The 13,765-nt window shown below is 45.7% G+C and overlaps 1 protein-coding gene across 1 annotated transcript in view; it reads left to right on the top strand.

Annotated features, from left to right (window-relative positions):
• The window catches only part of ADAM12 (ADAM metallopeptidase domain 12), a 391,557-nt gene that overhangs the window by 371,857 nt on the left and 5,935 nt on the right, over nt 1–13,765 (top strand). The window contains exon 22 of the mRNA XM_040254432.1: nt 9,859–9,989. Within this exon, the coding sequence (XP_040110366.1) occupies nt 9,859–9,989 (131 nt within the window). The remainder of the gene's footprint in view (nt 1–9,858; nt 9,990–13,765) is intronic.

Below are 13,765 nucleotides of genomic sequence, written 5' to 3'. Positions count from 1 at the left end.
AACTTGATCGATGAGGCAGAAATGCCTCCAAATGACGCATCCCTATTTCTGTTCCCCAAGTCTTCACCAATGCGGTGTGTGCAGAGATGTTTCTTATCTTTGCCAATATGATAGGTTGAAGAAAAAACTACACATCTTTCTTCCTATACATGAGATGGGGGATCCTTTCACAGGTTTAAAATCCATTTGTTTTTTCCCTTTTTCGTAAACTGCTTTGTCACCTTTTTCGCCACTTTTTGTTGTTAAAAAGGTTTATCTACCCAAAGATTACAAACGTGTTTTTCTATTTCAAGTAGCTTCATGATCTTTTCTTCACATTTAAGTATTTGATCCATCTGCTAGTGGATAAAATGAAGTAGGAATCCAACTTTATTTTTCTAGATAACCTCCTGACTAATCCTTAGCACTGTTCATTGTGTTTGTGTATTTATCTGTCCTTTATTGGCTTATCTTTTCTATACTAGACTTATCTGGTTCTTCCTCCACTCTTCGTTGTTGTTCAGTCTCTAAATCTTGTCCGACTCTTTGCGACCCCATGGACTGCAGCAAACCAGGCTTTCCTGTCCTTCACCATCTCCCAGAGTTTGCTCAAACCCATGTCCATTGAGTTGGTGATGCCATCCAACCATCTCATCCTCTGCCACCCCCTTCTTCTCCTGCCTTCAGTATTACCCAGCATCAGGTTCTTTTCCAATGAGTCAGTTCTTCACATCAGGTAGCCAAAGTATTAGAGCTTCAGCATCAGTTCTTCCAAGGAACGTTCAGGGTTGATGTCCTTTAGGATTAACTGCTTTGATCTCCCTGCTGTCCGGGGGAGTCTCAAGAGTCTTCTCCAGCGCAACAAGTTGAAAGCACCAATTCTTTGGCGCTCAACCTTCTTTATGGTCCAACTCTCACATTCACCTCCACTCCACCACCCCCAGAGAACCAGCCCTAGATTTTATATATATAATTTTCCTTTTACTGCCATTAGACCACGGAAACATTACTTTCATCTCCCCTCTACAAATTTGAGATAATATCTCTCTCATTGGACTTAGTGATAATTAAATGAAAACATATAACTTTATTAGGATGTCTGTAATGTCTTTGCTAAATGATAGTAACTTTTATTTTACTTTTTATTCTGCTCTTATCTTTATCACTTCCATTTTTCTTTTGTACTTAGCTTAATTTTTCTGTAACTTCTTAGATCATTATTTCACTTATATTCATATTTGATTACACAGCATGTAAATCTAGAAGTTTCCCAAACACTGCTTTATCTGTGCCTGTTCTCATTTTTGTGTTTACCATGTTTATAATTTTAAAAGAGTCTATGTTTTCTCTTTTGTTTTCTCCTTTGGCCCAAATATTGAAATTTATTCTGCTGTTGCTAGTATTTTAAATAGATTTCCCTACTGTCTAAAAGCAGAGTGTTTCTATGAAAACTTTCATAAGCCAAAATGGCATAAAGTAAAGACACGATTACCTTAGGACACATCTTGTTAAGGGATACAAATCAGATAAAGCACAGATGCTCACCGACAGGGTTCAGAGCTCCGGCGGGCATGCTGAGCGTCGTTCCTGGGCAGGAGCTTGGTGGTGCCCCTACCTTTGCGCAACGGCTGTTGCCCCCACAATGCTGAAAGCTGACTTTTTGCCTTTTTGTGTGTGAAAGCAAAGATCCTCTTCAGATTTCTGTTGGTTAGTGAAAACAGGTACTAATGTAGGTCTTTCATAAAAGTGAGGGTCAAGCAAATACATAAATGTAAAAATGATCCAAAATTCACCCATATTTATACTACATAGAAAGAACCATTGTTACCTGTTTCTCTAGGTATACAACTATTTAACTTTCAGATATATGCATATACTTCTGTATTAGAAAAGGAAAAATTAAATAGTATAGACTGCTTCAGCCCACTCCAGATACAAGCTCTGGCCTAAGTTTGGTGTTGATTTTCTATGTGTATGTGCATGCTAAGTCACTTCAGTCTTGTCTGACTCTTTGGGACTCCATGGACTGCAGCCCACCAGGCCCTTTTGTCCATGGGATTCACCAGACAAGAATAACTGGATTGGGTTGCCATGCCCTCCGCCAGTACTTTTCATATATTTTTACGTAAGTAGGTATCCATGAATAATATATACGATTAGTATTTGTTTTTCAGTTTATAGAAATGGTATCAAACTAAGCGTAGCAAAATAGGTACTTATCTGTGTTTTTGTTTCTGGGTGTTCTCTTTGGTTCTTTCTTACTCAGCTATGAGGCTTGTCTTTTATTTTTCATAATAAGAATGTTTGCTCCAGTAATTCCAAAATCCAAAATCTTTGGGTGTGTTACTGCTGAGGTTTTATCCTTCCCTCTCTCTCTCTCTTTCTCATGATTCCCTGCTTCCTGGTCATTTCCCGTGAGCTTACTTCACTGGAAAGTTCTCTGGGAGCTCTTGCAGGTCTAGGACGAAGGCTGTTCCCCACAGAGAGGGTGTATTTGCATCTGTCAGGCGGCTAGGGCAGCACCAGCTTGAGGCCCAGTGAAATGACTCAGGGCTTACTGAGCCACCGAGGTGATGCGCGATGTGACGTCAGCTTCTGGTCCAAAAGGGCAGTTTGTGGTTACAGGTCGGTCTGCCGAGCACCAAGGGAACTCTCTCTGCAGTCTATCTAGGGATAAGGGAACTGTCCCTGCAGTCTGCTAGGGATGGACAGTGATAAGTGTTGATTTCTGGAAGATTCTTACCCTGAGGTATAGTCTTCTGCAGAGCCCAGCTTAATCAAGGAGAGATCAGAAAGAGAACTGGGACGGGTGCCGACCTTTAACCCCTGCATCCCTCACCTTAAAAGGGGATCAGAACCAAACCCCAGGTTTCCCTAATTGGGCAAATACCTATAGCTCCAGTGTACTGCTTAGCCCTTTGGGCTTCTCCTTTCACTTAGATGCTGGCCTGATAACATCTTACTATCTTGTAGCTCTTGATACTTTAAAAAAAAAATTAAATATATTCTATCCAACAATTTGAGAGAGAAGATAGGTCAAAATAACCCAGCCCATCGTGCATCTAGAAATGGATGACCCACCTGATAACTTCGGTTAGCTCTGTAATGTCTATCTTACAGAACTGTCTGTTACAGCTTGTAACGTCTACTTTCTGTTCTGTAGCCATAATTCCCACAATTTTGTTAACCTGAGGTCTACACTGAAGTGATTTAGCACTCAATCTTTTTGCCACTGAGCCATCCTTTTCCTGTCTGGCTGAAGTCCGTTCTGTTGGACTTTCAGAATTTCTTCTAGAAGAACTTGGGACACATTTTCTCTGAATTTTTGCATGTTCAAAGACATCTGGGTGTTGCTTTACTTCTTCAATGATGTTTTAGGCATAAAATTAATGGATCACACTTTCCATCCTTGAAATTCTTCTATGCATGCTTCCTCTATCTGCTCTGAAGAAATCAGAAGCTGGCTTATCTTTTTTTCCTTGTAAGGGACATGATTCTGTATCTTTGAAAGTCCAGTAGCTTTAAAGAGTTGTATCTTATTTCTGATGTTGTTGTTGTTATTGTTCAGTTGCTCAGTCATGCCTGACTCTTTGTTACCCTATGGACTGCAGCACACCAGGCTTCCTTGTCCTTTACTATCTCCTGGAGTTTGTTCAAACTCATGTCCACTGAGTCAGTGATGCCATCCAACCATCTCACCCTCTGTCGCCCTCTTCTCCTCCTGCCCTCAAGCTTTCCCAGCATCAGTCTTTTCCAATGAGTCAGCTCTTCGCATCAAGTGGTCACAGTATTGGAGCTTCAGCTTCAGCACCAGTCCTTCCAATGAATATTCAGGGTTGATCTCCTTTAGGATGGACTGGTTTGATCTCCTTGCTGTCCAAGGGTCTCTCAAGGGTCTTCTCCAACACTACAGTTCAAAAGCATCAATTCTTCAGCACTCAGACTTCTTGATGGTCCAATTCTCACATACATGACTACTGGAAAAACCATAGCTTTGACTATATGGACCTTTGTTGGCAAAGTAATGTCTCTACTTTTTAATATGCTGTCTAGGTCCATCATAGCTTTTCTTCCAAGGAACTTTTCTTTTAATTTTGTGGCTGAAGTCACCATCTGCAGTGATTTTGGAGCCCAGCCGAATAAAGTCTGTCATTGTGATGAGTTTCATGCACTTCCCCAGGGAAACAGTGTACACTTTCCAGGACTTGACTCTTTCTGAAAAGTTTTTGCGCATTAATGGTGAGTATCTTTTCTCTCTGTACTATTTGCTCAGATCCCTTTGCCGCTGTTCTGTGTCCTTTACCCTTGAACTTTTCCTCCTTGGCCTTGGCTGGACCCTGGAAGCCTTGACTGTATTTAGTGCATCCAGGTCCTTGGTTTGCGTTGTTGCTTTAGTTTTCCCTTCCCTGTTTCTCTTATTTTTGCGAGCTCCTTTTTTTGTTTCTTTACATACATACACATTTTTGCCAGCGGGTTCTTAGTTGGCCCTTTGTTTACCGTGGTTCCTTCCTTCCTTCTTTCAGTAGTTTTGATTAGTGTGTCTGAATTCCTCTTTAAAGGAAGGGAGGGCTTCCTGGGAGGAAGAACCAGTTGCAGGTCAGTTGGGGGAAGGGCCAGGTTAGAGCTCAGGACCAGCTCTTACATTGCCCACCTCCTAGGGCACCACGGGGACTGCAGGCTTTGAGGGGTGGTGGTGGTTTGGCCTCCTCTGCTCCAGCAGAGACCCTGCCAGGACCCTCCCCTGCTCTGTGCATGCACAGATGGCTGACCTTGTCTGCTGTGCCTTCAGCCCTGACCCACATGTCAACTGCCCACTCCCATGTCTCATCCTTGGCAGGCAGGGTGGGTGCTCTTCCAGGTTCTCCCTTTCATGGGCTCTTCTCAGCCCAGCCTGCGGCACACTTTGCGTCCTTTTCTCAAATATTCAGCTTTCCCAGAAGTGGAAAAAAGAAAGTGCATTTTCTTTACTGTCTTCAGGTGGTTTTAGATGGAAAGAAGGACCTCTTCCAGCTAGGTGCAAACGTGTTCTTACAAGGATGCCCGCCTCTTCTGCATAAAGAGTAAAAAGAAGTCAAGGCATTTTCCCGGGAACCAGTTATCCCTGTTGTTATCAGGAAGTATCCATTCCTGCAGGGCCAGGGATGGGCCAGATGGTGAGCAGGATTCGTGCTGCCCTACCCCCAGCTCAGCCCCACACAAGCTCACTGGGACCTCTGTGGCATCTCTGGCATTTTCCTGTGATAACGTCCAGTCTTCCTGGGGGGATTCCCTCTGGAGAAGCAGGATGCACTTCCTCTTGCTGATCATGCAGACGGAGATAACAGCTGAGAATTCTCTATGGCGGTCAAGGCAAAGGGCTATATTTGGATCTAAAAATTTATTCTCATCCCTCTAAAAATTATTTGAAATATGTGACTATTGCTAAAACATGAGCAGAAAATGGAGAGATGAGAACACTATTTTTTTTGTAATTTTATTTGTTTATTTTGGGTTGCACTGGGCCTTTGCTGCCGTGTGGGCTTTGCTCTAGTTGCAGCAAGTGAGGGGGCTCCTCTCTAGCTGTGGGGCATGGGCTTCTCATCGTCGTGACCTCTCCCGTTGTGAAGCATGGGCTCTAGGGTGAATGGGCTTCAGCAGTTGTGCGCTAGGGCTCACTAGTTGCAGCTCCCGGACTCTAGAGCACAGACTCAGTAGTTTTTGGTGCACAGACCCAGCTGCTCTGTGGCACACAGGATCTTCCCAGACCAGGGATCGAACCCAAGTCTCCCACATTGCCAGGTGGATTCTTTACCACTGAGCCACCACGGAAGCCCGAGACTACTCTATTTAATAACAGATCATGATTTTTCCCCGGTACCTAGGAGTTGAAGAGAAAGGAACGTCTGAACTTGTTTCCTTTTTAAAAATGAAAGTCAATCCAAAGAAATGTTTATTGAGTGTGGAGTTTATGTTCACTGAGGCCTGGAGTCACTCCTCTGCTCTGTCCTGATGGCCCTTTGTGGCCAGGTTGGATTGGACTTCTTCGGGAAAGCCCAGGTCCAGGTTTTGCAAAGGCAGCTTGAAAAATGATGCCTCAAAGGGAGTGCGGAAGCTCCGCCCCTCTCTCCAAGGTCAGAGCATGTGCTGCAGGGGCTTCTGCCCAGATGATTTTGGGTTCCAGGTCTGATCCGTGAGAAGGGAGGACCTCTCATCTTTGACTAACTACTGTTCCATGAAGCCAGTTTGTCCCAGTTGGGCCTGGTAGGAATCTGGCATCTTACCTAGGTGGCTGCCTGTTTCATGTTTCCATAGAAACCTGTCCTAGGTGTGGCAGGAGGGAAGCAGATTGGTATTTTTGCTGAGCCCAGGTTTGAATCAGAACTTTCAATCAACATCTCAACTCTTTGGGTTTTTATCACAACGGTGACTGTATAATTTGTCCTCTAAACCAGGAAACAATGGAAACAGTGTCAGACTTTATTTTGGGGGGCTCCAAAATCACTGCAGTGGTGATTGCAGCCATGAAATTAAAAGACGCTTACTCCTTGGAAAGTTATGACCAACCTAGATAGCATATTAGAAAGCATAGACATTACTTTGCCAACAAAGGTCCATCTGGTCAAGGCTATGGTTTTTCCAGTGGTCAGGTATGGATGTGAGAGTTGGACTGTGAAGAAAGCTGAGCGCCGAAGAATTGATGCTTTTAAACTGTGGTGTTAGAGAAGACTCTTGAGAGTCCCTTGGACTGCAAGGAGATCCAACCAGTCCATCCTAAAAGAGACAAGTCCTGAGGGTTCTTTGGAAGGACTGATGCTAAGGCTGAAACTCCAATACTTTGGCCACCTCATGCAAAGAGGTGACTCATTGGAAAAGACCGTGATGCTGGGAGGGATTGGGGGCAGGAGGAGAAGGGGACAACAGATGAGATGGCTGGATGGCATCACCGACTTGATGGACATGAGTTTGAGTGAACTCCAGGAGTTGGTGATGGACAGGGAGACCTGGTGTACTGCGATTCATGGGGTCGCAAAGAGTCGGACATGAACTGAACTGAACTGAGCGACTGAACTGAACTGAAACCAGGACACATTAGAGAGACTGTGATTAATAAATTCAACAGCACCATAAATTGGGCATGTCCCAGGCAAACCAGAATGAATGGCCCACCTAATTACCTCCTAGGCTTCGGTGATAAATCCAAATATATTGTGATACGTTGTAACATACATCTCACAGTCTCTCCAGCCTTGCAGTAAAAACCTGAGGTTATCTTTACTAGCAAGACTAGATACTTATTCATACTTAGTGGCAAAACTAGTCATCATTTGGTCATGAATTATTTAATCTTCAAAGTCTTTCAAGTTTATGGGTGCATGCATTCCATTTTTACGGTGCCCACTAATATCTCGCTCATAGTTTTCTGCCATCTTACAGGAAACGGAAGTTGATTTAGTGCCATGGTTTATCACCCAGAGTGAGTCTGTTGGGAGGCTTATGACGCTTTTATTAATTTTTTTTTATTGGAGTATAGTTGCTTTGCAATGCTCTGTCAGTTTCTGCTGTACAGCAAAGGGAATCAGCTGTACATATACGTATATCCAGTCTTTTTTCAATTTCCTTTCCATTTAGATCGCCACAGAGCGCTGGGTCCCCTGTGCTCTACAGTAGTTTATCTGTTATTTATTTCCTATAGAGGTGTGTGTGTGTGGCAATCCCAGCACGATCAGGGCGCTTCTAAGTGGATCCGTTCACTCCTTCAGTAATGGTAGCCTATTGGTCGCTGTGTGCCAGCCTCTGTGCTGAGAGGTTAACAGATCATCTCTCACTTAACCCTTGCATCACCTTCTCTCTACAAGGTGGAGAAGTGGCGTAACTCGAGTGTCCTCTCAGAGTGCATCGGCGCGGAGCCTGGTCAGATACGCAGACAGCCTGACCTCAGCGCTTGTGCTCTTTGTGGGTCTGTTTCCCAGGTGAAGAGTGTGTTCTCTCTCACATTCTGCGGGCTGTTAGTGTTTCCTTAACTGAGCTCACGTGGAAACGTCCCTTGTCAGTCTGTCCCTATTCAGCGACTCCCTCCTCTCCCATTTGGTCTGTTGTCTCAACTTGGCATATTTTCCATGCAGCTGTGGTTGACAAACTTCTGTGGTATTATAGCTTCCTTTGCTTTACAAAGTGAAAGTGAAACCCACTCAGTCATGTCCGGCTCTTTGCGACCCCATGGACTATACAGTCCATGGAATTCTCCAGGCCAGGATACTGGAGTGGGTTACCATGCCCTTCTCCAGGGGATCTTCCCAACCCAGGGATTGAACCCAGGTCTCCTGCCTTGCAGGCAGATTCTTTACCAGCTGAGCCACAAGGGGATAACATTAAATGGGGCAGGGGGTGGGCAGGGACTATATTGTCACATTCTTTCAGCTCTGACTGCCATGGAGATGTAATCAGTGGGCTGAGTACCATGAGAAAGTCAACTCAAATGTTCTTAAATCATCTTGGGTGGTCCTGGATGTATGGAGTACTGAGTGCTATCACAGGGGGTGACGCCATCTGTTTATTAGGATGTCCTGTCTTCCTTGAGTTCCTGGCACCCTTTCCTGCACACTTCCTGTGCACGCACAAGTGTTTCTAGGCCCCAAGGCCCAGACCAGGTGGTGTCTTGATGCCTAGGTTCACCCTGGGCTCAAAACAGTGCTATCAATTCTCCCCGACTTCCCACCATGGCGCCAGTGAACTCTCCCATCACAGTAATCAAGGAAGGAAGCCCAGGAGCACAGGTGCCTTTTAATCATTGTTATCCATGTTCTGGGAGTTTCCCATGCATGATGTGCTCCTCATAACAATGCTATGAGATGGGTCTTTGTTTTCTCCCACTTTACACCCAGAGAAACTGAGGTTCAGAGAAGTCCAGAGACTTGCACAAGTCCCAGAGTGTTGGTCTTTGCATAAAACCCAGAGCAGAAACTCTAAGTTCATGCTCCGCCCACCCTCTACTGCCGGCTCCCTCACTGGCCTCTGGTGGACGTGGATTTTCCTCCTGGGTGTCATTTTCCAGGCATGTTGGTGACTCTGAATGAATCTTTAGCAAGTATTTCAGTAGAAGAACGGTAGTGCATTTTATGGGGAGCAGCGTGACTGACCCCGTGTTGGTGGGAGAGGGTGGCCCCGTCCCTGTCTGGTTCACCCGCAGCTGAACCGGTTCTGTTAGAGGGTTCTGGCAAATACTGAAGAAACGAGTGTGTTCCTTGAAAAGATTTTCACCAGCTTCTCGTGTCGGGCCTTTCTAAAGTGAAAAGAAGCCTGGAAAGCACAGGGGAAGGCTGACATCCTCTGGGTACCAGTGGGCCAGAGACGCCAGCAACTCTACATCCAAGGCCAGTCAGCAATGTGGCATCTGAAGACTCGTCTTGGAGTGTCTGTCACTAAATGATGGTGGTTTGGTGGTTTAGTAGCTAAGTCATGTCCGACTCTTGTGACACCATGGACTGTAGGCTAGCCTACCAGGCTCCTCTGTCCATGGGATTTTTCAGGCAAGAACACTGGAGTGGGTTGCCATTTCCTTCTCCAAGGGATCTTCCCAACCCAGGAATCGAACCCGGGTCTCCTGCATTGCAGGCAGATTCTTTACTGGCTGAGCCATGATGCTGTGGTTAAATCTTTAACACAGCATGCTCACACATGCACGCACACACACACGCGTGCACATACACACACCACCACACCTGTACAGTGAGGGGACTGTAGTCAGAAAGTTTAAAGGAAGTGAAAGTTATGCTGTGTAGCAGTGTAACCGCCCTCCTCTCCCTAGCCCACTCTCCAGGGGACTCTGACGGCTTCTGAAGTCAGTGTCTTGTCTGAGTACACGGAGATGGTGATCATGCCTCACCTTCTGGTTTATTGCAGGGAACTCGTAAGCCAAGCCCCCCTCAGAAGCCACTGCCTGCAGACCCTTTGAGCAAGACAGCTCGCCTGGCCAGCGCCTCAGCCAGGTCCCCGGGACGGCAGGAGTCCGCGCTCCGCCTGGCGCCCATCAGGTTGGTGACGCACCCGCTTCCCTCTCTTTCTCCCCGAAACCATGTGGGCCAGCTGCACGGGCCACGCTTCTCAAGCCACTGGAGGACACGGGAGTGTGGTGCCGGCTGTGTGCCCCGCACTCCCCACCCCTGGGAGCAGTGTAAGACAGACGCAAGGCAGATCTTGAAAGGAAGCAGCTGGGAGCTATAGAATTGGCCGCTCTTAGCAGTGATCCCTGCCTACCCGTGAGATCAGCTCAAGATCGAGTAGGACAGATCCTTCAGAGCAGTGGCTGATGCTCTGGGCCAGGCCACAGCCAGCCGCCAAGCGGTTGCGATATTAGAACAGCGGGACACCTGTCTCCAAAAATATGACTGGGACCGTGACGGCTTCTCCTTGGTCCCTGGGATCCCAAGAAACGAGGTGAGGTTGGAGGGCCTGGGATGAAAGGAGGGGAGTGGAAGAAGTTAGGCTGAAGAAACTGCTGGGCAAGGGAAGCGGGAGCTTCCCACTCAACCGGCTAAAGGAATCACCTTCGCGGACTGAGAGGCCGCTGGGGGTCATCCACTCTGCCCTCCCCCAGGGGACTAGGCCCGATCCTGACTTGGGCAGGGAGGTTTAACCAGCAGTGTGCTGGAGCCAGCTCCTGTTGGTTTGCAAGAACTATTAAATTTCCAGGAATTTAGCCAGCTAGGTGTTAAGCCTGGGCCTTCTTTTAAATTACGTAAACTGGAAATGATGCCAGTTATATTAAAAACAAAAGTAATAAATGCTCAGGGCCCCAAACTTCCATTTTTTTTAAAACTACATTTCACTGCCACCCACTCTCTTGAGGTCACCTACATTGGTCGTTTCTGTGTGATGGGAACACCACGCCCTGGCCACGACACAGCTTTTCCGTGCTCAGCCACGTCCTGTTGGGAGTGTGAGTTATTTATACCATGGAAATCGACAAGCACCACAGATCTGGGGCCTCTGACTTCCCCCGCCATGGCGGGTAGTTAAACATTTACCAGCTCACAGATGGGTTAAACCCTCAGCCAAAACACATGCGCCCCCTTGGCAAAGAGCTCGCTTTGTGAGCAAGGTAGGGGTGCTGGCCGGGCTCTGGGTTCAATAATTCAGCCTCTCCAAGGGGAAGGCATGTGTTCGTGAGTTCATTCCAGCTCTCGGGGAAATATGTTTGGCCTATGAAAGATCTGTGTAATAAATCTCAGAGATAAAGGTGGTCTGAGGGTCGGGACAGTGGTTTGATTCCCAGCTCTACAAATACAGAAACACTGCAGAGCACCCTAATTATTTCACTGTGGTTTGTACACTGATCTTGAAGTTATTTTTCTAGTTTTCAAAGGAAAAAAAAAACATGGGCAGGAAGGTGGGGAAGGCCCTCTTTCATCTTACTGAAGTTGGTTGGTTCTCAGTGCTGTGTTCTTTTCTACCGTACCGCAAAGTGATTCAGTTATCCCTGTACATTTTCTTACTTTTTTCCATTAGCGTTTATCACAGGATAGTGGATACAGTTCCCTGTGCTGTACGGGAGGACCTCGCCGTTTATCCAGTCTACACTTGGTAGTTGGCATTGCTGATCCCAAACTCCCACTCTGTCCCTTCCCCTCCTCCCTCCCCTTTGGAAACCACAAGTCTGTTGTCTATGTCGCTGCCTCTGTTCTGTAGATAAGCTCATTCATGTCATATCTCAGATGCCACACAGAACGGATAGATATCATATGATATTCACCTTTCTCTGACTTCCTTGGCTTAATGATAGTCTCTGGGTCCATCCATGTGGCTGCAAAGAATATTTCATTCTTTTTTTATAGCTGAGAAATATTCCATTATATATAAATTATACATACCACATAGACAGGGTTTTTTTTTTTTGCTCTTCTCCTGAGGCAGTGATTTTTTAAAAAATTTTATTAGAGTATCAGTTCGGTTCAGTTGCTCAGTCGTATCAGACTCCTTGCGACCCCATGAACTGCAGCATGCCAGACCTCCCTGTCCATCACCAACTCCCAGAGTTTACCCAAACTCATGTCCATTGAGTCAGTGATGCCATCCAACCATCCTCTGTCGTCCCCTTCTCCTCCCGCCCTCAATCTTTCCCAGCATCAGGGTCTTTTCAAGTGAGTCAGTTCTTCACATCAGGTGGCCAAAATATTGGAGTTTCAGCTTCCAATGAACACCCAGGACTGATCTCCTTTAGGATGGACTGGTTAGATCTCCTTGCAGTCCAAGAGACTCTCAAGAGTCTTCTCCAACACCATAGTTCAAAAACATCAATTCTTCAGCGCTCAGCCTTCTTTATAGTCCAACTCTCACATCCATACATGACTACTGGAAAAACCATAGCCTTGACTAGATGGACCTTTGTTGACAAAGTAATGTCTCTGCTTTTTAATATGCTGTCTAGGTTGGTCATAACTTTCCTTCCAAGGAGTAAGCGTCTTTTAATTTTATGGCTGCAGTCACTGTCTGCAGTGATTTTGGAGCCCAGAAAAATAAAGTCTGACACTGTTTCCCCATCTATTTGCCATGAAGTGATGGGACCGGATGCCATGATCTTCGTTTTCTGAATGTTGAGCTTTAAGCCAACTCTCTCACTCTCCTCTTTCACTTTCATCAAGAGGCTTTTTAGTTCCTCTTCACGTTCTGCCGTAAGGGTGGTGTCATCTGCATATCTGAGGTGATTGATATTTCTCCCGGCAATCTTAATTCCAGCTTGTGCTTCTTCCAGCCCAGCGTTTCTCATGATGTACTCTGCATATAAGTTAAATAAGCAGGGTGACAATATACAGCCTTGATGTACTCCTTTTCCTATTTGGAGCCAGTCTGTTGTTCCATGCCCGGTTCTAACTGCTGCTTCCTGACCTGCATACAGGTCTCTCTTATTAGAGTATACTTGGTGTACACTGTGGTGTTAGTTTCGGGTACACAGCATGGTGATTCAGTTATACGTGTATATATTCATTCTTTTTTGGATTCTTGTCCCGTATAGGCTATTACAGAATATTCAGGCAAGCTCCCTGTGCTATATACAGTAGGTCCTTGCTACAGTAGGTTGCCTGTTTTATATATAGTGTTATGTTAATACCAAGGTCCTAATTTATCCCCCCCCCACACACACATCCCTTGAGTAAAACCTAAGTTCGTTTATCAAAATCTGAGTCTGCTTCTGTTTTGTAAATAAGTTCATTTATATCATTTTTTAAATTAGATTCCACATGAGTGATATTTTTCTGTCTTACTTTATGTTTGAGCACTATTCCACTGTATATATGTACCACATCTCTATCCGTTCCTATGTCGATGGACATTTAGGTTGCTTCTTGGCTATTGTAAATAGCGCTGCAGTGAACACTGGGGTGCGTGTATCTTTCTGAACTACTGTTGTCTCCAGATGTGGGATTTCTGGGTCACATGGTAATCCTACCTTCAGTTTTCTGAGGGACTGTCATACTGGGTTCTACAGGGGCTGCCCTAGTTTACATTCCCACTCACAGTGTAGGAGCGTTCCCTTTTCTCCACACCTTCTCCAGCATTTATTGTTTACAGACTTATTGATTTTTAATTGGAGATAATTGCTCTACAATGCTGTGTTCGTTTCTGCCATACCTCAGCATGAGTCAGCCCTGATGGGTATACATCTGTCCCATTCCTCTTAAACCTCTCTCTCACTTCCCACTCCACCCCACCTCCCCCCCTTCTAGATGGTTTAGACTTTTTGATGACAGCCATTCTGACAGGTGTGGGGTGGGGTACCTCATGGTCCTTTTGATTTGCATTTCTCTGATAA

The sequence above is a fragment of the Oryx dammah genome, unplaced genomic scaffold (genome assembly GCF_014754425.2).
Source record: "Oryx dammah isolate SB20612 unplaced genomic scaffold, SCBI_Odam_1.1 HiC_scaffold_14, whole genome shotgun sequence".
Taxonomy (NCBI): domain Eukaryota; kingdom Metazoa; phylum Chordata; class Mammalia; order Artiodactyla; family Bovidae; genus Oryx; species Oryx dammah.
The sequence above is the reverse complement of the archived record's forward strand: the minus strand, read 5'-3'. Positions and strand labels throughout refer to the sequence as shown.